The 26,910-nt window shown below is 47.0% G+C and overlaps 1 protein-coding gene across 2 annotated transcripts in view; it reads right to left on the bottom strand.

Moving 5' to 3' along the window:
* The window catches only part of SAMSN1 (SAM domain, SH3 domain and nuclear localization signals 1), a 94,819-nt gene extending 68,393 nt beyond the window's left edge, over positions 1–26,426 (bottom strand). The window contains exons 1-6 of one of the 2 annotated variants that reach the window (XM_083171900.1): positions 26,291–26,426; positions 25,350–25,476; positions 23,655–23,786; positions 15,370–15,420; positions 4,804–4,850; positions 2,313–2,353 (exon numbers count right to left, since the gene is read on the bottom strand). In XM_083171900.1, the coding sequence (XP_083028026.1) occupies positions 2,313–2,353; positions 4,804–4,850; positions 15,370–15,420; positions 23,655–23,786; positions 25,350–25,373 (295 nt within the window). In that variant the 5' untranslated portion in view covers positions 25,374–25,476; positions 26,291–26,426. The remainder of the gene's footprint in view (positions 1–2,312; positions 2,354–4,803; positions 4,851–15,369; positions 15,421–23,654; positions 23,787–25,349; positions 25,477–26,290) is intronic. The other variant, XM_083171901.1, reaches the window with a different exon arrangement.
* Between the last annotated feature and the right edge of the window lie 484 nt (positions 26,427–26,910).

The raw sequence follows: 26,910 nt of genomic DNA, 5'->3' as shown, positions 1-26,910 counted from the left end.
CACTCTTTATTGTTAAATTAGTGTTAATTAGATTGTTAAAAATTAGCTTTTATTAGGTATGCCTTAAAACAGGTAGTGCTTAATACAAACGTACACATAAAGTGAATTTTTTGAATTTTTTGTCATCAGACGCATAAGGGGTATAAATACTTCAATTCAGAGAATAAATGTCAAACAAAGGGTTGTGCAATCTCCCCTTTGATTTCCCAGTTCATTTATACCTTACAAATATATTGGTTAATGCATCCAGTTTGCGAAAATATTTACTTAGAAGTAAAATATGAGAATAAACCACTATTTAAATGTTGGGGTAATTTGTGGCTTTTATTCCCAACAAAATTGGACCTGTGTATATAATTTATTTAAAACAGAAGGGAAGGGAAATTTTGTTGGGAATAAAAGCCACAAATTACCCCAATATTTGAATAGGGGTTTATTCTCATATTTTACTTCTAAAGGGCCCCATACATCAGCAATTAATTGTGACAATTTTCAGATATGGAGATGATTGCCACAATTAATTTTAGATGTGTGGGCTCCCCCTTTTGGCAATCCCAATCAAAATCGCCAATCGATTGCTTAATCAGGTTTTTAAACATGTTTAATAATCTGGTATTATCTGCAGATCTTTTTTATATGTGTGGGCATTCCCAATTCGTCTTCTTCATCTATTTACATTATGAACAGCTGAAATGACAATCAATTGGGCAATTTCCAGATATGAAGATGCAATCTTTAGATGGAAAAATCTGCCGATCACTGAAATAAATCTGTAATGTGTGGGCAAAGTCAGATAGATTGTAAAATCCATTTATCTGGCCAAAAAATCCCTGTATCTGGAAATCCATAAATTGTGATTGCTGATGTATGGGGCCCATTAGTAAATATTTTCGCAAACTGGATGCATTAACCAATATATGTGTAAGGTATAAATGAACTGGGAAATCAAAGGGGAGATTGCACAACCCTTTGTTTGACATTTATTCTGTGAATTGGAGTATTTATACCCCTTATGCGTCAAAAAATTCAAAAAATTCACTTTATGTGTACGTTTGTATTAAGCACTACCTGTTTTAAGGCATACCTAATAAAAGCTAATTTTTAACAATCTAATTAACACTAATTTAACAATAAAGAGTGCCCCGGAAAAGACTTAATCAGTCTTTCTCTCTGCACCCTAGTGCGGAAAACCCCCCCAAACATACAGTTTTTCCTGAACTTGTCCTGGGAGCACCACCAACCCTGCGATTGACATCACCCAAGTCTATAATGTGTGTTATGTTGGTATACACAATTTGAGACTCATTTCTCTGATTATGTGCGGACTCATTAAAATCCAATATATCTGTGGTCACTGACCATCGAATGATTTCACCCCTGCACCCAAGGCTGCGAATAGATGTTTATGGTAAACATGCAGGGGAACTCGGCGAGCAAAGGGGGGTCGGGCGGCCATGGGGGCGGCGTTACATCCACGCGCAACACTGCGAATTTCACAGCGTTGCGTGTGGACCAGAATAAGGTCCTATGTTTCTGTTTGCAGAAATACAGCTATCCCTCTCACGCATTAGGGCACGCTCACACTTTTCAGCGCATTTTGCCAGGATAAGGAAAAAACGTAACATCCTGGACCCCAGAGCACCAGACCAGACCGGCAAGCTGCAGCAAACTCTGCCACTCTAGAGCTTGTAGTGCATGTCACCGGGGAGATGGGATGGGAGAGATTACAGTGTCCCTGTATGGTCCAGATCATTCTATATTTTCCATCCAAGGCCATATGGGGAGGCTGTAATCTCATCATAACCATCTCCCTGGTAACAGCTGACACGGACAGGACACACACTATGGCGGAGGTTGCTGCTCCCATGTTTGGACCTTGCTCCTACCCCTATGACATCAGTGGTCCTTTCTCCAACTAGGATCTAGACCTAACCCTGCTGTGACCCCCGGGCCAGCGGCAGTTCACTTAACAGAACCGGGATCCACAGCAGGAACTAAGGTGCTGGAAAGTATAATATGAGGGGAAGGGATTGCGCTGAAGGCGAATTCGCAGCTGTGCAATCAGGTCAAATTACCCCCTAAAGTAGGTTCTTCTAAAAAGTAGATAGTTTGACGGCATAAGAAAATAACAGAGAATAAAATAATCCAATGATACCTAAGAGATATTATCAGTAAATAAATCATATAAACTAAAATAAATTCAGACCCTGTTATCCATCTCTCCAACCCAACAGGATCTCTCTGTGAGTGGGCAGCATTACACAAATACATTATGCACTAAACTATAATTACAATATAAGTGTAACACATACCAAATGCTTCATTCTCTGATACTGATTTCTGTATCAGTGACCTGAATAAAAATGAGGGATGTAATTATTTATTTATGTAATGACAAAAAGACAGGTCAAGCAATAAATGTTTTTGCACAATAAATTCCCTTCTTAACTTCCTCTACAACCGCTACCTTTTTTACCTTGTGATCTTCTGCCCCCACCCCCCTCCATGCTGAACCTCTATGGTGTAGCATGGGGAGTAAGCTATAACATATATCACTATATTAATTGCAGCGTGTTGAACCCACCACAGGGCAATCAGACCTTTGTGCTTTGTGCCACTTTCCCCCTCACAGTACCTGCCTTTCGTCAGCCTCACTTTCGGCAATCTGCTTACGCTACAATAGCTACCGTCAAGTGGCCTAGCCAGTCATTAATGTACTGGATCCATTCATTTGCAGAATGATAACAGTAGAAGGTGTGGCCAACATAGTCTATGTTTGTGATCTTCCAATCAGAGATGTAGGCCTTTGTTTGCAATTGGTTCCTTCCTTCTGCAGAGGAAGTAATGATGCCTTTGAGAAGGAATTGCAGTAGCTACGGCGAGGGAAATTAAGAGTGAAAATTACTTCCTTAAAATTTTCACAGAAAATGGGGTTTCATATTGTGTAGTTTACGTTGTAGTGATTTTAACTTACAGAGGGGGCACAAGTAATTCTAGTGCTGTTTCTGGGGGGGGAGGGGGGGAGGCAACGAGCGGATCTGACCTCGCAGCACTCTGCTAGGTAGGTGGAGTTACAATAAGTCAAGGCTGCATTATGGTTACGGAGTGCAGCCTATAGTATATAGAAAGCTTGCATGAGCGAGTAAGGGCGATGATTAGTGAGCGAGTGCCATCTTTGAAGAAATAATATCTCATCTCACTCCACCAATGTACCGCAGCCCTGGTTCCCTCAAGCATATCTTCTGAGCTATGCTACATCCCCTCATCCTCACAGATGGGCATCTGGCACAGTTGGGTGACTGGGGGAAAGGGGGAGTTCTGGTTGTATTTTGCATGTTCAGGGCTTGGGAGGGGATAGAAATCAATAGGGGACTTTGGGTGGACAGATGGGGTCTAACAGCTTGGTAAAGTGAGCACTGCCTGAATGTTGCTAATATCAGGGGTGGGGATGGCTGGTGCCAAACTTCCACTGAAGACAGTCCCCTCGCCATGAGGTGACGGCCATTTTTCCAACCCACCCTCTGCTTCACAAAAGTTGGTAGTTAAGAAAAATGTTGAAAAAAATCTTGTATGGGGAGTTGGGTTGTGCATTTTGACTGTTCGCACTAGGGGCGAGAAGTACTAAGCCTTGAAAAGTGAGAAAATTGAGAGTGATAAACCACCAACCAATAAGCTCTTAATTGTCATTTTTCAAACCCAGCCTGCAGCATGCCAGTTAGGATCAGATTGGCTGGTGGTTTATCACTCTCCTTTTTATCCCTTTTCAAGGCTTAGTACATCTAGTACTGGGAACCATACTGTCTAGATCAGGCAAGGGCAACCTGTGGCTCTCCAGCAGTTTTGAAACTACGCATCCCAGCATGCCTTGCCAAAGTTTTCGCATTCCCTAATAGTAAAGCACCAGTAAGGCATGCTGGGACGGCCATAGTGCTTCACTTACTTTACAGCAGCGATGGGGAACCTCCGGTCCGTGGCCCACCGACTCGCCCGGCGGTTGCGGAGAGAGACAAGTACAGGGGAAATCTCGCGAGAGCTACCGACCTCTCACGAGACTTCCCCTATACTTGACTCCCTGCACAGCCGTAGGACCACACAGACTGGGAATTCTTAAACTGCGGCAGCCGCCGGAGCGCGGGACGGCTGCCGCAGGTGAATTTGTAAGTGTTTGATTTTTATATATGGCCCGCGAGGCATTTTTCACCAGTACAAACGGCCCTTGTCCCCAAAAAGGTTCCCCACCCCTGCTTAAATATACTGTAATATTTGGTACTAAAATATGTTACATGCCCTGATACACTACACTGCAGCCAGCATATATTTCCCTTTATATGCCTAGACACCTACTTAGGAAAACAGATTGCTATACTCTGTATATATGTGAGAATACAATAATATAGGGCCTTATTTTGGTTCATTCTTTCTGACAAAATCCTTCTTAGATGGACAAAACCATGTGCACTGCAGATGGGGTAGATGTAACATGTGCAGAGAGAATTTGATTTGGGTGGGGTTTTACTTCAAAGTGAGATCTATATTGCAGTGTAAAAATAAAGCAGTCAGTATTTTCCCTGCACAGAAACAAAATTACTCACCCAAATCTAACTCTCTCTGCACATGTTATATCTGCTCCCCTGCAGTGCACATGGTTTTGTCCATCTAAGAAGGATTTTGTCAGAAAGAATGAACCAAAATAAGGCCCATAGATATTTGATTTGTATAAAGTATAGACACTGTGATAGTGATTTTCACACAACTATAAAAGATTCATTGAACCATAAGCAGACAGAAATGATCGACACTTACTTTTTCCTCTTCTTTTTTGCATCAGTAATATCCAAATCAGGCATTTCCTTTAGACAAAAAAAAGTAAGAATATTGAATATAAGTATGAATGTTTTTCCATTTTACCATTTGCTACTTTCAGTGTTATGTGTAAATTAAAATTTGTATAAAACAAAATACAGTATAGACAAAGGGGGTATTCTAGATCAATCGGCCTCCCGCAAACACGTGGGTGGACCCCAAACTGGTTGCCGTGGCATCCATTGCCTACGGTTGGTGGTCCAGAAATAAAATCAAATTAATTATCAGCAATGTGATAGTCAAACCAGTGCTGGTGCTTGCCAATAATAAAATATGAGGACAAACAGAAGCACAGGCGCCATCTAACTGACGCCAAACACAGACGACTTCATTTATATTTCTGAATTTATCAACAAGCAACTTTTGGCTTAGGGTGCCATAAAAAAAAAAATTCTGATACTCTACCCATACCGTGATTCCAGAAAGTTTGGGAACCACTGGTCTAGGATTAAAGCCAACCATTGTGCCACGGTGATGCAGTGGTGTATTTACAATGGGTCCCAGGAGGGCCCACACTGGGCGGTATTCAATGTGAATACCGGCGACGTGCAGCGAATCCTGTTTAGGATTCGCTGCACATTCGCCACTGGTCGCCGCGTTCCGGAGCCTCGCCGGCTCCGGTATTCAAAGAGTCAGGGGCTCGCTGCCCCTGACCGGCGAATATGAGCTCCTGCGGCGAACGCCGCAGGGAGCCTGAGGACGGTGGCAGGCAGGGAGATGGAAGTCTCCCTGCCTGCCCCACAACGTTTGTGGGGGGGAGGTGGGCTCCCCGGGTGCCAGGCAGCACAGGCTGCCCCCCGGGGGTGCCAGCAGGGGACCGGGCATATTCACTGCACCCGATCATGAATATGTAATGATCGGGTGAAGTGAATATATGAATATGTAATGAGCGGCTCGGCTCCGGCCCCCTGCTGGCTGGTCTGTGTAAAAAAAAAAAAAAAAATTTTTTTTAAATTAAATATATATTCATGTGCTTACACAGCACATGAATAAAAATAGCATGCCCCTGCTCAAAATAAAATTCCAGATTTTTTGACACCAATTGTAAAAAACAAAACACTTTATTTTAAAAGTTCACCTTCCACTTCACCATAAAAAGAGAGCGATTGCTACTCGGTGAATCATGGCGAAAAAAACCTTGAAATGTATTCGCCATCTGGTCATTGAATAGGGTGATTCACCGTTTTAGTCAGAAATTCGCCTTACAGCACAAAATCGCCATAAAAACCTGGCGAATCAGCCTCATTGAATACCGCCCACTGTGTGCACTGCACATATTTTTTAACACTTACCCCTCCGTCCTCCTGCAATAAAGGCAGCAGCGCTGACAGAAACGTGAAAAAAAGGCCACAACATCATTTTTATTTCAGAGGTCTGCACATGTCCAAAAGAGTCTGATCCCTCTAGTCAGGACCTGATTAAAGGTTCCAGGTGCCCTAGGCATGTAGCTCCCATTGTAAGGCTGCTAGCACACATGTATGGGCCCTCAGGGACTCTCCAGTCATACTGCCCATGTGCAATAGGTTATACAGCTGGCATGTAGGATCCAATGCTTGTGGCGTGTGAGGGAGACTTTGGCTTTAGGCCGCCCGGCTGGCGCTGTACCACAATGAGCCATCTGGCAGTCAATAAGTTAATAACTTTACCCCCCCCCCCCCCACACACACACACACACACAGTACTTTGGGATGGGTAATAGCTAAGAAGCATGTTATAAATTAGGCCTTTATTTTATTCTTCCGCTGTCACCCGCTAGCCCCCCCTGTCCGGGCACCCTAATCAGCCTAGCAGTGGTTCCCAAACTGTGTGCCTTGGCACCCTGGGAACTTGCAGGGGTGCCCTGGATTGGTGGTCCATGACCAATCAGCCTATTACATTGGTCACAATAAATAACTTTAATTGTGGACAAACATAAGTGAGCCCCGTTCACCACTAGGTAACTGACCTGATTTGCTCAAAGAGAACCTTTTCCTAGGGAGGGGGGGGGGGGCCTTGGTTGGTAGCCAGGGATACTTGCGCTCCCATAAAAACGCTGGGCACCGGTGGTGGGCAAGTGACATCACATCACCAGTTGTCACCTGCTCGCTCATTTCACAGAGAACGTACACGCATACAAAAGTGACCAGAGACTCACTTTATATATGCGTGTGCACACCACATCTTTCGATGGTCAGTGACCATCGAAAGATGTGGGAGGTTCCCACTGTCATGCAAATGGATGTCTATGTAAATCATCCACTCGCAGGCCATGCAAACGTACGCACCCTTGCGAATGGTGGGCCGGCGTACCACCATTCGCATGGCGGGTTCTGGTTGACTCGCAAGGATGCGAATTTGCATCCGAACGAATCAACCAGAAAAACCCTCTATGATTAAAGTGGATGCAAAAATCACTCTGTAGAGCGTCACAATAAAGCCGTATAACAGAAGAGTAATTACCCCGGATATTGTCCGGCAATAAGTTATTCCAAACATACCAATATATTACTGTAAAATTTCTTCAGTATAATTAGAGTTAGTGCATTTCTACCTGTCGGGCATACGGAGAACGCCAGAACGGAAGCCTGTCTGACACCATACGGAGAACGCCAGAACGGAAGCCTGTCTGACACCATACGGAGAACGCCAGAACGGAAGCCTGTCTGACACCATACGGAGAACGCCAGAACGGAAGCCTGTCTGACACCATACGGAGAACGCCAGAACGGAAGCCTGTCTGACACCATACGGAGAACGCCAGAACGGAAGCCTGTCTGACACCATACGGAGAACGCCAGAACGGAAGCCTGTCTGACACCATACGGAGAACGCCAGAACGGAAGCCTGTCTGACACCATACGGAGAACACCAGAACGGAAGCCTGTCTGACACCATACGGAGAACGCCAGAACGGAAGCCTGTCTGACACCATACGGAGAACGCCAGAACGGAAGCCTGTCTGACACCATACGGAGAACGCCAGAACGGAAGCCTGTCTGACACCATACGGAGAACGCCAGAACGGAAGCCTGTCTGACACCATACGGAGAACACCAGAACGGAAGCCTGTCTGACACCATACGGAGAACGCCAGAACGGAAGCCTGTCTGACACCATACGGAGAACGCCAGAACGGAAGCCTGTCTGACACCATACGGAGAACGCCAGAACGGAAGCCTGTCTGACACCATACGGAGAACGCCAGAACGGAAGCCTGTCTGACAGATCTCTTGCAACCGCTTTGCGTCAGACCGAGGATCTTCCCCACAATGTGCAGACAACATTCATGCGGCTCTGAATCAGCATACAATCCTGCAATGTATAAAGTGACAGATTGCAAAATTGCACGCCAGCCGCCACGAAAAAGCCAAATATCTGACATGTGGGGCTGATGAGATCTGCTGCTGACGGCTGTTCCAGCACGAGGGTACGACAATGGACTGGTTTCCCTGATGCCAAGCAGACAGACGGGCTTCAGCAAGAAATCTCCTGTCCAAGCTATTCAAATGAAATCAACCCTGAGAGTCTGATTTCAGACCTGTACTCGCAGCCTAGTGAACAGGTCAGCGCCGCCCACCGAATGCCCGCCGACCGCACCACCCACGCTGCCCACATCCCCTCGCTAGGGGAGAAAAATCATTTGATGGTCCACGATGGGGTCTGAATTAGGCCCCAAAGGACAAATAACTTTCAACAAACCCTTCAACTGACTGGGCTGTGTCCCACTATATGACGACCACACCTGCGCGGGAAATAAATGCTCTGTACCGCTCGTTACCACAGCTGCTAGATTTGATGACTTAGTAACGGGATCCGGATTATAGGTCGACAGTCAATTGATCAACACAGCGACGGACTGGGCCGTCGAATCGGCCCCGGCATTTGTGCACGTGCACAACCTTTGTCACGTGCGTACACACGCTGGGCACGTGCATGCGCACGTGTACAAGCACGGTAGAGAGGGGAATAGCGGCTTGTGATGCTCCCCTCTCTCCTGGACCTCAGCGGCGCACAGAGAGAGACGCCAGACCCGTCGCGAGTCCAGCGTCTCTCTCTGTGCACCAGTCGGGAGGAGGAGACTCCGCCTTGCAAAAAGAAATTAGCCCACCTGGCCATCAGCCCCACTGGCATTTGCCAAAAATGCCAGATGGTCAGTCCGTCCCTGGGTCAACTCCAAAAGGTTGACAGACACAAGGTCAATATTGAGAAATGGTTGACACAAGCAAAAGTCCGACATGGTCGACACATGAAAAGGTCAACGTTTGTTTTTCACAATTTTTATAAAATTCTTATTTTACTTTCTCAAACTGGCCCAAGGTGAGGGAACGCGCTATGTCCATGCACTCAGGTGTCGACATTGACACAAAAAAGTGAAAACATGTTGACCTTTTAATGTGTCAACAGTTTTTATGTTTTATGTCAACCTTTTGCTTGTGTTGACCTCATGCATGTCAGTATTTCAACATTGTCAACATAGTGCATGTCGTCCTTTTGGTGTCAACCCATTGACTGTCAACCTAGACACCCATGGGAGAAACTTACTAATGTGGGAGGTCTATTTCACATGGGATGTTGCAATTGGCAACCAATCAGAATCTTCTTATTTATTTAGCGCCTTCTAGATCAGGGGTGGCCAAACAGGTCCTCAACATCTACCAACGGTCCACGTTTTACAAATCACCTAGCTGGTGCACAGCTGTAGTCATTACTAACTGTCACATGACCGAAATCACCTAGCTGGTGCACAGCTGGAGTCATTACTGTCACATGACCCAAATCACCTAGCTGGTGCACAGCTGGAGTCATTACTAACTGTCACATGACCCAAATCACCTAGCTGGTGCACTGCTGTAGTCATTATAACTGTCACATGACCCAAATCACCTAGCTGGTGCACAGCTGGAATCATTACTAACTGTCACATGACCCAAGTCACCTAGCTCAGTGGTCTCCAACCTTTTTGGGCCGTGAGCTACTCGCAACAAAATAAACCGCCTGAAGAGCTACTAAAATAAAAAATAAAAAATCTGCATAACAACCAAAAAATGCGCTTTACACATTATGCTACACACTGTAATGCCCCTGACACATTATGCCACACACTGTAATGCCCCTGACACAATATGCCACACACTGCAATGTACAATATGTTGCATACATACCTCCCAACGCTGGAGGCAGAGGAGAATGGACATCTGCGCGTGCCAAAGGCACGCACCTGAAATTAGGGGATACTCCTGTGAGGCCACATCCCCCATTTTTTCCGCTACAGGGGGCTTGGTCAGCGCTCTAAGAGCTGTAGCCCCATGGGGTGTGGCCAATGAAAATGGGGGTGTGATACACATATGCCCCCAATAGTGCAGTGCCAGATAAACATATGCTCCCATGGTGTTAGGTATGCCCCCACAGTGCCAAAAACAGGTATGCCCCCATGAGGCCAGGTATGCCCCAACAGCACCAGGTATGCCCCCATGGGGCCAGGTATGCCCCCATGGTGCCAAGTATGCCCCCACAGTGCCAGGTATGCCCTCAGATTGTAAGGTATGCCCCCAGTGTCTGATATGCCCCCACAGTGTCTGGTATGCCCCCACAGTGTCAGGTATGCCAGTGTCAGGTATGCCCCCAGTGTCTGATATGCCCCCACAGTGTCTGGTACGCCCACATGTTTTAGGTATGCCCCCACAGTGTCAGGTATGCCCCCACAGTGTCAGGTATGCCCACAGTGTCTGATATGCCCCCACAGTGTCTGGTATGCCCACAGTGTCAGGTATGCCCCCACAGTGCCTGAAACAATAATGCCCCAGCAGCAGCACAACTCACCGTTGTTGCTGCTGCCAGGCAGAGGAGAGTCCGGTGTCCCTGGAGTCCACTGTCACCGCTGCTTCCCTGAGGAGAGGAGAGCAGATCACATTGTGCATCTCTCCTTCCACTCACTGTCCCTGTGACTGGGCCGTCAGCCAATCAAAGCTTGTGGGCCGGCTCCTGATTGGCTGCTCTCCTCCCCTCAGGATGGAAGCAGCAGCGTCGGATGGAGGCAGGGATAGGCGGCTGCAGATGGAGGGACAGATGGTGGCAGCGGATGGAGGGACGGGTGGGCGAGTGGCTGCACAGTGGTCGAGCCACCCGGATCGTCACCGTGAGCTACCAGTAGCTCGCGAGCGACGGGTTGGTCACCACGGCCCTAGCTGATGCACAGCTGTAGTCATTACTAACTGTCACATAACCCAAATCACCCAACTAGTGCACATGTGTAGTCATTACTAACTGTCACATTTTCAAACATGCTGCATTCATGACTCTCTAGATCCCGATTACCAGGAGTGTAAGAAAAAAATCGATAGGTCAAAATGTGCGATTTCATGGCAAAAAGTGAGATTTTAACAGCAATTTGCACCCTATTCAATTTGCAGGTGCCCATTTTACTGGGCGCAAAGGAACTACAGGACCGAAATCACCTAGCTGGTGCACAGCTGGAGTCATTACTGTCACATGACCCAAATCACCTAGCTGGTGCACAGCTGGAGTCATTACTAACTGTCACATGACCCAAATCACCTAGCTGGTGCACTGCTGTAGTCATTATAACTGTCACATGACCCAAATCACCTAGCTGGTGCACAGCTGGAATCATTACTAACTGTCACATGACCCAAGTCACCTAGCTCAGTGGTCTCCAACCTTTTTGGGCCGTGAGCTACTCGCAACAAAATAAACCGCCTGAAGAGCTACTAAAATAAAAAATAAAAAATCTGCATAACAACCAAAAAATGCGCTTTACACATTATGCTACACACTGTAATGCCCCTGACACATTATGCCACACACTGTAATGCCCCTGACACAATATGCCACACACTGCAATGTACAATATGTTGCATACATACCTCCCAACGCTGGAGGCAGAGGAGAATGGACATCTGCGCGTGCCAAAGGCACGCACCTGAAATTAGGGGATACTCCTGTGAGGCCACATCCCCCATTTTTTCCGCTACAGGGGGCTTGGTCAGCGCTCTAAGAGCTGTAGCCCCATGGGGTGTGGCCAATGAAAATGGGGGTGTGATACACATATGCCCCCAATAGTGCAGTGCCAGATAAACATATGCTCCCATGGTGTTAGGTATGCCCCCACAGTGCCAAAAACAGGTATGCCCCCATGAGGCCAGGTATGCCCCCACAGCACCAGGTATGCCCCCATGGGGCCAGGTATGCCCCCATGGTGCCAAGTATGCCCCCACAGTGCCAGGTATGCCCTCAGATTGTAAGGTATGCCCCCAGTGTCTGATATGCCCCCACAGTGTCTGGTATGCCCCCACAGTGTCAGGTATGCCAGTGTCAGGTATGCCCCCAGTGTCTGATATGCCCCCACAGTGTCTGGTACGCCCACATGTTTTAGGTATGCCCCCACAGTGTCAGGTATGCCCCCACAGTGTCAGGTATGCCCACAGTGTCTGATATGCCCCCACAGTGTCTGGTATGCCCACAGTGTCAGGTATGCCCCCACAGTGCCTGAAACAATAATGCCCCAGCAGCAGCACAACTCACCGTTGTTGCTGCTGCCAGGCAGAGGAGAGTCCGGTGTCCCTGGAGTCCACTGTCACCGCTGCTTCCCTGAGGAGAGGAGAGCAGATCACATTGTGCATCTCTCCTTCCACTCACTGTCCCTGTGACTGGGCCATCAGCCAATCAAAGCTTGTGGGCCGGCTCCTGATTGGCTGCTCTCCTCCCCTCAGGATGGAAGCAGCAGCGTCGGATGGAGGCAGGGATAGGCAGCTGCAGATGGAGGGACAGATGGTGGCAGCGGATGGAGGGACGGGTGGGCGAGTGGCTGCACAGTGGTCGAGCCACCCGGATCGTCACCGTGAGCTACCAGTAGCTCGCGAGCGACGGGTTGGTGACCACGGCCCTAGCTGATGCACAGCTGTAGTCATTACTAACTGTCACATAACCCAAATCACCCAACTAGTGCACATGTGTAGTCATTACTAACTGTCACATTTTCAAACATGCTGCATTCATGACTCTCTAGATCCCGATTACCAGGAGTGTAAGAAAAAAATCGACAGGTCAAAATGTGCGATTTCATGGCAAAAAGTGAGATTTTTACAGCAATTTGCACCCTATTAAATTTGCAGGTGCCCATTTTACTGGGTGCACAGGAACTGCAGGGCAATCGCCTGCCCTCCTCCAACCCCCCCCCCCCCTCCCTGCGAGTGCCATGAAGACTATGCAAGTCTCCGAAGGTGCCCGCACAGCAGACCTGCACATGTGCATGTGAATATCAGTCCCTGGTGCAAACACGCCGGGGACTGAGTCAATCAGAATGAGGGCCTTTGTTCCCAGGAACATCTATATTGGCCATGCCCAATTCACCAGAAAAATGGCCCTGGCAGATATGTTCCTGGTGATTTATGTCTGCAGTGTCGGCCACCAAAGCAGGAATCTGGAGCCGTAATTATAATTATTTTGGTGCAGAGTGAGTGGTGTGGGATCATGTCCACAGCACACTTTGCACACATTATAGTCTATAGATATGCCTATGGACCAGTGGTGGCTCCTACTTTACAGTGAGTGGGGCCTCCCACTGGTCACGATGCAGGCACCTTTGCTTGCAAAATACTGACCTCTGTACTGTGCAGGTGAATGCGGCCTGCAAAATGCTTTGGCAGCAGCCCCTAGAAGGTCCTGGCGCCTGTACACTACCGTAGGTACTGCGCATTTGCATGCCCCTGGTTCTATGGGTTTCTGTGGCTGTAGCCCATAGAAGTCAAAGAGGCATCCCGGAGGGAGGGATCACCTCCCAATGGGACTTCCTTTGGTGACTGGCAGGTTGGACTTCCAATAGGAAGTCACTGCCAGTCCCAGTGAAGCCAGTGCAGTCTCACAGACTGCATCTGGCTTCACTTATGCAGAGCACAGTGACGGAATTTTACCCGGGGGTATGCAGTCCTGCAGCCCATTGGCAGAGAGCGCCCCTGCTATGGACGCAGAGTGTTCTAATTGAATATGACTGGTTTGCACATTTTAATGGAATTAAGGCAGTGACATATTTATAATGGGTACCAGGTGCGGTATTCACATGGCTCTAGAGTTGAAATGGGCCATACCCTGCACTCGTTCACTTTACTTACCTTGAGCTTAGCACAGTATTTACTAATGACCCAGCCTGAAAATGGGTTCCCGTAGAGATATTGCGCATATGCAGCAGCCTCTGGTGCAGTGCGCATGAGTTGAGACAAAGAGGGGTGGCCAAGAGCCAGGGCCGCCAAGAGAAATCCTGGGCCCCGGTACAACAACTTCCTGGTGCCCCCACGGATGGAGCTCCCTGTGGACCCGTTGTTATGCCACTGCTTCCAAGGTGGATACAGGGACAAAAATTTACACCGTGATGCCCATGACACATGTCACACACCCATTACATATTATACCACATGCCATAATGCTCATTACATGTTATGCCACACACCGTAGTGGGCAGTACACATTATGCCATACACTGTAATAATCTATTCCATAGTTTACCACATGCCATAATGCCCATTACATGTTATTCCACACACCGTAATGCTCATTGCATATTAGTTATCATGCTCGTTGCCATGTTATTAACCTGCTCTGCCAGGGGTTAACATTCTCTGCCAGGGGTTAACATGCTCTTTAGCATGGGATTAACCTGCTCTGCCAGGTGTTACATGCCCTGCCAGGGGTTAACATGCTCATTGCCAATGCCATGGATTTTCATGCTCTGCCATGGGTTACATGCTTTGCCAGGGGTTAACATGCTCTTTGTCATGGAGTTACAGTACATGCTTTGCCAGGGGTTACATGCTGACTTCCAGAGTTGGATCTCAGCCCCAGCAGCATGCAGGGAGGCAGCAGACACAGAGCAACCAGCCACCCACCTTCCACCTTGGAACACAGTGACCTGGACATGGCTGGGGAACCAGGTCTGGGACTGCTGGGCTGGAGACATGGCACTGGCACCTGCTGCTGCTGCTGGTGGCTGGGATGGGAATGTGGGGAGCGGGGCGGCTGGATTCTGCGGAGTGGGTGGTACTCCCGCGGGAGGTGGCTTCTCTCTGACCCAGTTCTTCCCGGACTACCTACCCTAAGTATCCTCCTGTCGCCGAGCCACGGTCAACTCCAAAGTCATGTGGCGGGCTCTCAGACTCCGGCGCACTCAAACCTGGCGCACTCGCCACCTAGTTAAAAAAAAACTGTGTGTCCAGACCAGGGCCCCCCTGACAGGCCCGGGCCCAGGTAAACTGTACCTGCTCCCCCCCTCTCGGCAGCCCTGCACAGAGCAGGTCTCTTCTCTAACAAGAGGTAGTATCAGATGCTGTGACTGCAAAGCCTATCTCCCCACCACTATCACATACTATGCACATTCATGTAGAAGCACGATACAGGTATTCAAGTTACTAAGCAAGTAAACATATCACAGTTTTGCATTACTTAGCATAACACAACCAGGCCGCAGCTACACAATACCTAAGCCTCTGCATGTTACTCTACAAAGCAGCAACGTACCACATCCTGCTCGCTGAGGGTGAATATAGGACTTGCCGCTAGGTCCATTTCCTGGTGAACAGACAAAAAACACAGAAATGACCCATTTGTTATCAGTCACCCGTCCAAAGTGGTAACAAGAGGTAATATCACAATTTAAGCAAAGATACAGGTTCATTTATTATGGAAGACTCACAAATGTACAAGAAAAATTTCACGTAAAAAAGAAAACTATGAAAGTATCAAATATATAAATAAAAGGCTAACTACTCCTCACCTTTATGAGGTGAAGTACCACCACTGAGCACTAGAGGCCACTCGACGAACCAAATTACTCCTTTGTGTGCTAAAAGCCGATGGTGTCTGCTCGTTATAATGTCAAATGTATAATGTGACAGAGGGAGTGACAGAGGGGGAAGGTATTGGGGGGCAGGGGGGTCAGACCAGGGCCGGGAGGGTCACGAAAATAGGGTCCCCCTCCCGGACCCCCGGCAAGGTGGGCAAGTCTCCCACATTTTCATCATAGCCCCTGCTCCCCGCGGTCTAAAACTACGAATTTTGCGGGTCCGTGGGGAGGGGGCGGGGCTAAAATGACATGATTTGCGTCATTTTATGTAATTTTTGCACCTCCCCTCATCCACTGACCCGCAAATTGATGCTGCACCCTGTCATGGGGGTGGGGCTTGGTGACATCAGCGTCTTCCCGCCCCAAAAACGAAGCCTCTTCCCACCCATCTTTCACTCCTCTCCGGGCTTCTCCCAGAGAGGAGTTTCAAAAAGTTGGCAGGTATGATATACGCAGTTTAGCGAGCAGATCTGAATTGGGCCCTTAGTTCTGAAGCCATCGCTTACATGGTATGTTAATTATACTCTACTAGGTGATTCATCGCGCCCTACGGGCGCTCTTCACACCGTCGTAAGGGGCTGCGCCCCCTTAATTTGTGAACGTTTGTATATGAGAAATATGGTTAGAATTGTATGAAAGATGCCCTGTATTGCAACTTAGGTGTCCGCGAATCGCGGGAGGGGGGGTCGCGGAGGGTGCCGCGAATTGCAGGAGGGGGGTCGCGGGGGATGCCGCGAATTGCAGGAGGGGGGGGTTGTGGGGGGGTGGATGCTGCGAATCGAGGGAGGGGAGGGATTGCAGAGAATCGCGGGAGGGGGGTCGCGGGGTGGGTTGCCGCAAATCGCGGGAGGGGGGTTACGGGGGCGGGGGTTGCGGCGAATCATGGTAGGGGGGGTCGCAGGGGGTGTGCCGTGAATCAAGGGAGGGGGGGTCACGGGGTGGGGTGCCGAGAATCGCGGGGGGGTGTGTGTGTGCCATGAATCGCGGGAGTGGGGGTTGCGGGGGGTGGGGGGGGGGTGTGACGCGAATCGCCACAAGAAAAAATCAACACAGAAAGGTCAACACATGTAAATGTTGACATAAGTGTGGCACTTCATTGGTGTCCATGTCGACACATGAGAATGAATATGAAAACATTCAAAAAATGAAAAAAAAAACTTCAAAAACTCATGTCAACCTTTTTTCATTGTCGACCATAGCCATGTCAGTGTTTTCCATGTGCAATTTAATTCTGGAGCTGCTGCGAATCGCGGGGGGGTGCCGCGAATTGCGGGAGGGGGGGTCGCGGGGGTGGGTGCCGCGAATCGCGGGAGGGGGGGTTACGGGGCGGGGGTTGCGGCGAATCATGGGAGGGGGGGTCGCGGGGGTGTGCCGTGAATCACGGGAGGGGGGGTCACGGGGTGGGGTGCCGAGAATCGCGGGGGAGGTGTGTGTGTGTGTGTGCCGTGAATCGCGGGAGTGGGGGGGGGGGGGTGGGGGGGGGTGTGACGCAAATCGCCACAAGAAAAAATCAACACAGAAAGGTCAACACATGCAAATGTTGACATAAGTGTGGCACTTCATTGGTGTCCATGTCGACACATGAGAATGAATATGAAAATATTCAAAAAATGAAAAAAAAAACTTCAAAAACTCATGTCAACCTTTTTCATTGTCGACCATAGCCATGTCAGTGTTTTCCATGTGCAATTTAATTCTGGAGCTGCCGCGAATCACGGGGGGTGCCGCGAATTGCGGGAGGGGGGGGGTCGCGGGGTTGGGTGCCGCGAATCGCGGGAGGGCGGGGTTCACAGGGGTTCCGGTGGGGGGTTGCCGCGAATTGCGGGAGGTGGGGGGTCACGGGGGGTGCCGCGAATCGCGGGGGGTGTGACGCGAATCGCCACAAGAAAAAATCAACACAGAAAGGTCAACACATGTAAATGTTGACATAAGTGTGCCACTTCATTGGTGTCCATGTTGACACATGACAATGAATATGAAAACATTCAAAAAATTAAATAAATCTTTAAAAACTCATGTCAACCTTTTTCATTGTCGACCATAGCCGTGCCAGTGTTTTGCATGTGCCATTTAATCCTGGGGCTGCCGCGAATCGCGGGGGGTGCCGCGATTTGCGGGAGGGGGGGGGGGGTTGCGGGGGGTGGGTGCCGCGAATCGCGGGAGAGCGGGGTTCATGGGGGTTCCGGCGGGGGGTTGCCGCGAATCGCGGGAGGGGGGTCGCGGGGGGGTGCCGGGGTGCCGCGAATTGCGGGAGGGGGGGTCGCAGGGGTGGGTGCCGCGAATCGCGGGAGGGCGGGGTTCACAGGCGTTCCGGTGGGGGGTTGCCGCGAATTGCGGGAGGTGGGGGGTCACGGGGGGTGCCGCGAATCGCGGGAGGGGGGGTTGCGGGGGGGTGTGACGCGAATCGCCACAAGAAAAAATCAACACAGAAAGGTCAACACATGTAAATGTTGACATAAGTGTGCCACTTCATTGGTGTCCATGTCGACACATGACAATGAATATGAAAAAATTCAAAAAATTCAAAATAAATCTTCAAAAACTCATGTCAACCTTTTTCATTGTCGACCATAGCCATGTCAGTGTTTTGCATGTGCCATTTAATCCTGGGGCTGCTGCGAATTGCGGGGGGGGGGGGTGCCGCGAATCGCGGGAGGGGGGTCGCAGGGGGGGTGCCGCCAATCGTGCAAGGGGGGGTCGCGGGGGGGTTCTTTTTGCCGCAAATCGCGGGGGGGGGGTATTTTTTCCGCGAATCGGGGGGGGGGGTCACGGGGGAGGGTTTGCCGCGATTCGCGGGAGGGGGGGGTCGCGGGGTGGTGGTTATGCCGCGAATTGCGGGAGGGGTCGTGGGGGGGTTCTTTTTGCATCGAATCGCGGGAGGGGGGGTCGCGGGGGTGTTTTTGCTGCGAATCGCGGTAGGGGGGGTCGCGGGGGAGCGGGTGTTTTTGCCGCGAATCGCGGGAGGGGGGGCGCGCGGGGGGGGGGAGGTTTTGCCGCAAATCGCGGGAGGGGGGCGCTCACCTGGTGGCTGTGAAGTAGCAGTGCTGGGCAACATGGGAAGGCAGTGGGTGTCTGGCACTGTCTGTGGGCTCACTGGGCTGGTTCTCTGTCACATACCTCCCAACATTACCCTCTCCAGGAGGGACACAATGCTCTGTTTCTAGACTTCCCCTTAATGTATGATTGCCATCACCTGTTTTAAACAGGTTAATTTCTCAGAAAGGTGTTCAGCACAGATGAAGGCAATCACACATTAAGAGGAAAGTCCAGGAACAGAGCGTTATAGACACAGACACCCACTTTGAGTGACAGATGTAGCCAAATATATAGGAGATGTTAGTGCGATATTTTACATAGACTCTGATCAGTTTGATTGCTCACACTGACATGCACTGCACTGCAGTGTATCGATTGGTTGCATAACCACAATGACCTGCTCGGACATGACCTAATAAAGATTGTGCAGAGATAATGAAAAAAAAAAATACAATCTCCCATGTTTCCAGAGCTTAACGTTTTACAGTTATTCACTAAAACTTTGGCCATAAATAAAACACAGCTCAGTAAAAACAAATTGACCTGTCACATTCATCTTCTTAATTACCTGCCAGTTTGCTCAATATTTCAGAACATCAAGAGTTTATTTAGTTTCATGACTGTTTATATTCCGTGCCTGTTTTTACAGAATAAAACTAGACAGATAGAGGAGAAGAAGATGCAGAGTTTCTACAGTGCAGTAGCCCCTCGTTGCAGAATTATTAGGGGTGCTTTTTTTGTCATCAAACACACAGGTAAAGAATGTGGTATCAAATATACAGTGACCAGTAAATGCAAAACCTCCTAACAAACAATATTCTACAAAAATGGGCACAAACACATTAAAGAGGGATTACAACAGTGACCAGTTAAGTCACATCACCACCTTATGGTCCTCATTCGGGTTGACATCCGGTGATGTCAGGTGTCCAACTCTGGAAGGCAGTAAGCCACTCCCATTCGCTTTCCTGGGCACACCCAGTGTTTCCTGCCCTAACCCCCCCCCCCTGCTGCGAGCACCTCAGAGACTATGCAAGGCTCCGAGGGCGCCCGCAGTGATGCGCATATTTGTATATGCACATGCGCAGATCTACACATCGGTTTCCAATGCAAATTTACAATAGGGTGAATCAAGTAGAACGAGGGCCATTGTTTCTTAAGTTATACTAAGCCTACAGTTGTTGCTATACTCTAACACTTTTGTTCTATGCCTGTATATTGTTTCCATATTATGCCTTGCATACATTTTACAAAACTTTTAGCAATTTTAATTCAGCCGTTCTACCTAAAATGAGCCTAGAATAGATCAGTTTCTTCATTTAAATTATGATTACATTTTAAATTGGTATATAAGTGCCTGTGGTCTTAATGTGCTTCTTGGCAAAAAAAATTTAGACCTGTAGGTATATTCTGAATTAAAACAGTTTTAGATAAAGGCTCCTATTAAAGCTGTAGTTTCATGGGATACAAAGCATTCACAGTTAATGTACATCTTTGCATACTGACCTCCCAGGAGCATAGACAGGTATATATTATCCTCGTATTGCTGGGACAGCTCCGCTACACATATAGCGTATCCCTTTGTAAAAGCTGCAGCAAAAGCAGCGAAACGCATCAGCCGACACCCTCGCATGCCCACTTGTGCTACATTGTGCAAACATGATCATTTTGGAACCGGACCAGCCCAGAATTCAACCAGTGTCAGGGATAATAAACGTCCCCACAGTACTCTCTATTCCTCCTGCGCTACACCTGTCCAGCATCCTTTCTGAAGACACCTTCCGGAGGATTGGGGCATGCAAAACCCATGAGGCCAAAAGGTTTTTGAGGTGCTGTATCTGGACATTCTTTGATTACCACCATATCAACTACAACACTGGACTGGGCAAAATAGAAACGGACTCCTTTACATGAACTTCATTATCAGCACACAAGTGTGGAACTTTTTGGGTGAATATAACACGGATGAGCAATACGTGTGATATTTTCAATTCATGAATCCTCAATTTACTTTATTTTTATTGTATTTTATATTTTTATTTTATTCCATTTATACATTTTTGTATTACATGTATCATTGTTTAGGCAATACGTGTGATATTTTCAATTCATGAATCCTCAATTTACTTTAAATTATTTTTATTGTATTTTATATTTTTATTTTATTCTACTTATACATTTTTGTATTACATGTATCATTGTTTAGCGCTTGTACCCTTTTCTTTGTTTTGTATACTTTGACTGGGGAAGTTATTACCCCCAGCACTTTGTAATAGCAGCTACTTGGCACATCAGCTCAGAGCGGAGCGCCCCCCTCTGTATCAATTGATATATATTTTCCGCTACACATATAGTAGCTGTACCGGCGATGACTTCTGGGTTCCTGATCCGGGAGTAGGAAGGTCATTGTTACCCTTGCCATCAATGGCAATAGTGCAACTGGCCATCAATAGTGTTAAACTTTGCAATGGATGATCATCGATGTTTTTACCTATCGATGATCATCCATTTTTTTTTGACTGATTGGCCTGTGCGCCAATTAAAACATGGAGGCGGGGCTTCATGGGTGTCAAGAGTGGAGCTATGCTCTCTGTCATATTCGTTTATGCTGGACATCGATGGAGGGAAACCATCTGGTTCTCCCCCATCGTTGGCAAAACTATTCTACATCGGCCGTAAACCATCAATGGAAGTGGAAATGCACATGTGTGTGCAGCTGGGTGTTCCCCCTGGCACCCTGCAAGTAGAACTGTGCTGCCAACTTGACCTTGTACACTGCGCTGTGGCACTGGACACACATACTGTACCTCATTACAGCCTTGGCAAAAGCCCTACAATATAGAAAGATGTGTATCTTCTTGTTCTACCCCACGATCTACCTTTTACCTATTTATTGCGCCGGGGGGGGGGGGGATTTAGGATCACTGGGTTTTGTCGGTTTTATTATTGTATCATAACCCTATACCCAACCACTGTCTTTATTACCCGTGTAACTACAAATGTATCAAACTGATCCTTTAAACGTACACCATATATCCACTCCAAACACTATAATAAAAAGCCTCACACACAAAAGTATCACATGCAATTAAGGGGCAGATTTATTAAGCTTGGAGAAGAGATAAACTGGAGATAAAGCGGAGAAAAGGTAAAAGGAGATAAAGCACCAGCCAATCAGCTCCCAACTGTCTTTTTCAAACACAGCTGATTGGCTGGTGCGTTATCTCCTTTTACCTTTTCTCTGCTTTATCTCCAGTTTATCTCTTCTCCAAGCTTAATAAATCTGCCCCATAGTCTCTTATACTTACTCACTGTAATGATTGATTTGCCATCTGAAAGCAGTGGTACCACAGGGGTAGGCCCCTTCTAATATCGGGATCTGATTCAGATCCGTTCGCTGGTCTGCGAATTCGCAGCCTGAACAATTATGAATGTAATGCGTATGGACACTGCAATGAAAGCCAGTGTCTTATTTTATCGATGGCCGTATGCAAGGTGATTGACAGGTGGACGGTGTTTGGGGGTGACACCTGGCCATCTAATGGGAGTGTCAGGGAAAAATGCCCGCATGGAGACCCGTTTTCAAGGAGGTCCTCTGATGTCAGCTCCAGCCCCGATCAGGTTTCATCGCAGCCGCCAAGTACAGTAAGTCCCGGGCTACTCAGACTCTGCTCACAGTGGAGGAATCATTCGATGGTGAATGCGCTGTGAATGGATTTGCCTATTTTCGCAGGTCTGTGATACTATCGCAGCCCATTCCCAGGCTTACACAGGGGCGGGTTTTTACTCTGGTGGGGCGGTGGCTATGTGATCGCAGTGCTCTGGTTTTTAGCCAGCCTACCATTAATTTGGACACACTCCACCCACCTCTCTTGTCACCCCTGAGTATGGGATCCCAAGTCAAGCCAAGCCAAGCACCTGTGAGCAGAAGTAGGACCCCAGCTTGCTGTAGGTTGGGTACTGTAGTTTGCCTTCACTGGGACCGTCCTCTGACTCATACAAATCTGCTCCCCATGCCGCTATGCTTCAATTGGCTGCTGCACTGTGCACCCATAAAACCGTGAGAAGGAAGAGACTTGCTCTCATTGGAGGAAGTCTCTCCCCAGTTCCTGCTGCTGTTGGCAGGGCTACGTGAAGTGAAGAGGGCGCTTGTGACTGAACAAAGAAACAATGTCACCCATAGCTGTTCAGCTCCTCCAACAAAACCCTGGCCTGGGAAATTAGTATCTCCCCCACCCCTCTTTGCGCCCTCAAAGGTGATATGCACAGTAGAGGAACGAAAGTGGTCAACTACTTATTGACATGACACCAGGCATGTCCAAACTGTGGCCCTTCAGCTGTTGTGAAACTATACATCCCAGCATGCATTGCCATAGTTTTAGCATTCCTTAATAACAAAACTGTGGCAAGGAATGATGGGACTTGTAGTTTCACAACAGCTGGAGCACCATAGTTTGGACATGCCTGCATTACACGCTTTGAACAGCATAAAAAGAAGTTGTCTCATTTTGCATCAAATGTACTCTATGTTCTGTCTGCGCACATTATCTGATTTGCAGATGTTATAATGTTTTTATTTTATTTTAATAGTCATTCAAGACACATACAACACTTTGCCACAGTTTCCCAAACCCCATCCTTAAAGCATTTTGTGTATGTTGTATAATATACAAACAGGCACACTATAGAGTACTACAGTTTGTATTATATACATAATTTAGCAACATGTGTCTCATGGCACCTATGTGAATACTGTTCACTTTAGAGGCAAGGTTGCCAGCTGTCAGTAAATTTACTGGCAGTCATTTAAAAATTTGGCACATTTTTGTCCATCTCTAAAAAACAACAAAAACAAGTGCACATGATAGGAATGTGTAGTGTAAAAGTATTTAGCCATTGTTTGAAGGTTATTTTAGCCACTTACCATAGAGAGGGATCTTTCATTTGATGCAATCTTGGTATAAAAACAAGGTGGGCTTCTCGCTCTGTTACTAATGTTCTCTGTGGCCTCTTGGATGTTCTGTACCGGCTCGTACAGGCTGTCCATCGAGCCTTCCTTTAAAAAATGTAATAATGTCAATTATAATGCTATCAGATTCAGTAAGAGGAGCCGGGGAAAACTGCACCTTTTTTTAAATCGTCACCTACTCTAATTGCCACCTATGCTGGCTCCTGCAACATTGGTTCAGTACCAGTTTTCCAGGGGCCTTAAGAGGCGCCCGGTCCGAAATACCTAGCAGTGTTGCCAACATGATTTAATGGCTTGCGCCACTGCAGGTCATTGATTGGAAGAGCATCAGCACTCTGGACTGGAGGGAGTCCTGGAGTGGAGTACGGAGCATGGAGATGGGGGGGGGGGTATTGCAAAATCCTATAGCAAAATCATGGAAATGTAGTAGTGTACTGCACAAAACTACATAATATATAGAAGAGGGGAGAAACAATACAGGATTTATAGTTTAATCTTTTTTTTTATTGGGAATATAAAATATATTACCGAGTGGTGATACATACAGATGACCAATGGACAGCATGCCTCCGGTCAGAATACTGATGCCGGCATCCAGGAAGGACGGTATCACTAAAGGGTCAGTTAAATATACTTACCCTCACCCCACCCCTACCCTTAGCCCTGCTCCCCGCCACCTAAACCTAGCCACCTGGGCATTTTCCTGTTCATTCACCCTCATGTCAAACTCTGGCTATGCAACTGGTGCAATCTTGCTTGAGATTCGATCAACTTGAACCGCAAGCAAAACGCATTCGCTTTGTACTATATAGTCTTGCCTTCACAGTCAAGTAGGTACTGGTGAAATTTAAGGAAAACTTAGTTCGTACAAAGGGTAGTGGATAAGTGGTATAGCCTCCCATCAGAGGTGGTAGAGTCAGTAGAACAATTTAAACATGCTTGGGATAGAAATAAGGATATCCTTACAAAGACCTAAAGATCAAATAGGGTTGAAGATTCCTACAGGTTAAAACAATGGGCAGGCTAGAGGGGGCATGTGGTTCTTATCTGCCCTCAAATTCTATGTTTCCATGTTTCTATCTACAATCACACTGCAAATTATATCACAAGGCCTCACCTGGACACGATCATTAAACATCGGCAATTTCTATATATGTCAGATTTACGTAAATCACTGAATCAGGCCTAGAGACATTATTAGTACAAAATATGTGTGTGTGTGTCTGTGTGTGCGTGTGTGCGTGTGTGAGAAAGACGGTGCTCAGCCCGTTACAACACTTATAAATAGAGGTACATGGTACAGACATAAAGTGGGTATTGGTTGCATATACAGTACAGTATAGTATAATATATTGGCACATATTATACCTTATCAGACAGGGGGTGGGTATACAGTATATTCAATGTAGAATATGTATATGTTACAGGCCACCTGTCAGGCACATACTGTGTGATTGTATTGTGTGTGTAAGATTGGAAGCAATAGGGTTATGTAGTATACATTTACAGTGTTACAACAAGACAATGAATAAGGGTGAGGGTTCCTAGATTTAGAGATTAGTAAGAAGTATTTAATACACATCTCTCCTACGTCTGAGAGTTTAAGTGAGGCTTATACCAGAACACCCTCCTAGTGAATATGCCACTTACCAATGAGAAGCAGAAGAGGTTCATTGTGGAATGCGGGTACCTTCCGTCCCTATAAGTTGTGCTTCACAGCGTTGCGATGGAAGAATGCTGATCTGTCCTGTCCTCCCAGCTGTTTGTATATTTCTTCCTAGAGATTACAGCAAGAGAAAATCCCTGCAGTAATCCATAGGACTCAGAGCCCATTATTAAATGAGACAGGCTTTCCGAGAGCAAACCATTACCCTGCGTACGAGAAACCAGTGCTCCCAGTTAGATTTAATCTCTCGTTAATAAAATAACATTCACATCACTTTTATTGTGCAGCCATTGCAAACAAAGCCACAACTTTTAAGGGAAATAACTGATAGTTATAATTATAATTTAAGCAATGTTCACATTTTACATTCTTTAATGAGTCTGTACTCTGCACTAAGGTTACTTTAAAGAACACTTAAAATGATCAATTAATAGCTCAAAATTAATTGCCTGGATTTTATGTAGTTCGACCACCTGATGTTCTAAAGAATTTGTTAAGTCACCTGATCGTTTTTATATTTAAAAAATAAAGTGTTACAGGAATGTTATAATTTACTGTATTATTTTTTGTAACCCTTGGCAACCAGATATCTGCTTTCCAGGTCTAACTTGCAGCAGACTGGTCGATGATATTGACTGCTTCATCTTAGTACATAGACTCATGCAACATGGATTGTTTTGAAAGTTTCTCTTCTGTTGCATATAAATGGCACATAAAGTATGGACACACAACAAACCGTAACGATTTCTAATTAACGGAACTTTTTGATATCTATATTAAATTATTATTAGTGCTAATCTGACATTTTTTTATCAGACAGTTATGACAGCATGAACTAAAAACAATTTTAACGAGTCCTAATACTGATTATAAATGCCATTATTTTATCAACCATCCAGTTCAGCGATCATCCAGTAATACTCACCGCAGCCTTGCAATCCAGAATGTGCTTTTTGGCATTAGACCTTGTTTGAGCATTTAATTCCGTAAGCGTTGACTCAGGAGACTGTGTACAAGTGAATCCATCGACAGAATCTCTGCAACACTGCTTTTCAACCCTGATGGAAATTCCAAGCAGATATTATTTCTGTCTGCTCAGTAGAACAGTGACCTTGTTAAGGACAACACCAATGACTGCAAGATGTGTTTAATTGCTACACAGCTGGAGAAGTCCTAAGGGCCTTGGCAAAGTCATAGGGCACCGTGTGGCAAGTACTTAAAAGAAAGGACTGGCTAAGCCCTACGTCAGCTGATACGGCTTATAAACCACAGATTAAAGTTGGCAAATTAATAATATAGACCTTGATGTGTATTTGTTTCACAACGGATTGTGTGATATTGCATACACTGAGGGCCCGATGTATCAAGCTTCAAAAAGTGATAAAATGGAGAATGATAAACAACCAGCCAATCAGCTCCTACCTGTCATTTTTCAAACCCAGCACGTGACAGGACAGATAAGAGCTGATTGGCCGGCTGTTTATCATTCTACATTTTGTCACTTTTTGATGCTTGATACATCTGGTCCTTAATAATGCAACAAAT

This window comes from Crinia signifera, chromosome 2 (assembly GCF_055691185.1).
Source record: "Crinia signifera chromosome 2, ASM5569118v1, whole genome shotgun sequence".
Classification (NCBI taxonomy): domain Eukaryota; kingdom Metazoa; phylum Chordata; class Amphibia; order Anura; family Myobatrachidae; genus Crinia; species Crinia signifera.
This window is presented reverse-complemented; position numbering and strand designations above follow the sequence as displayed.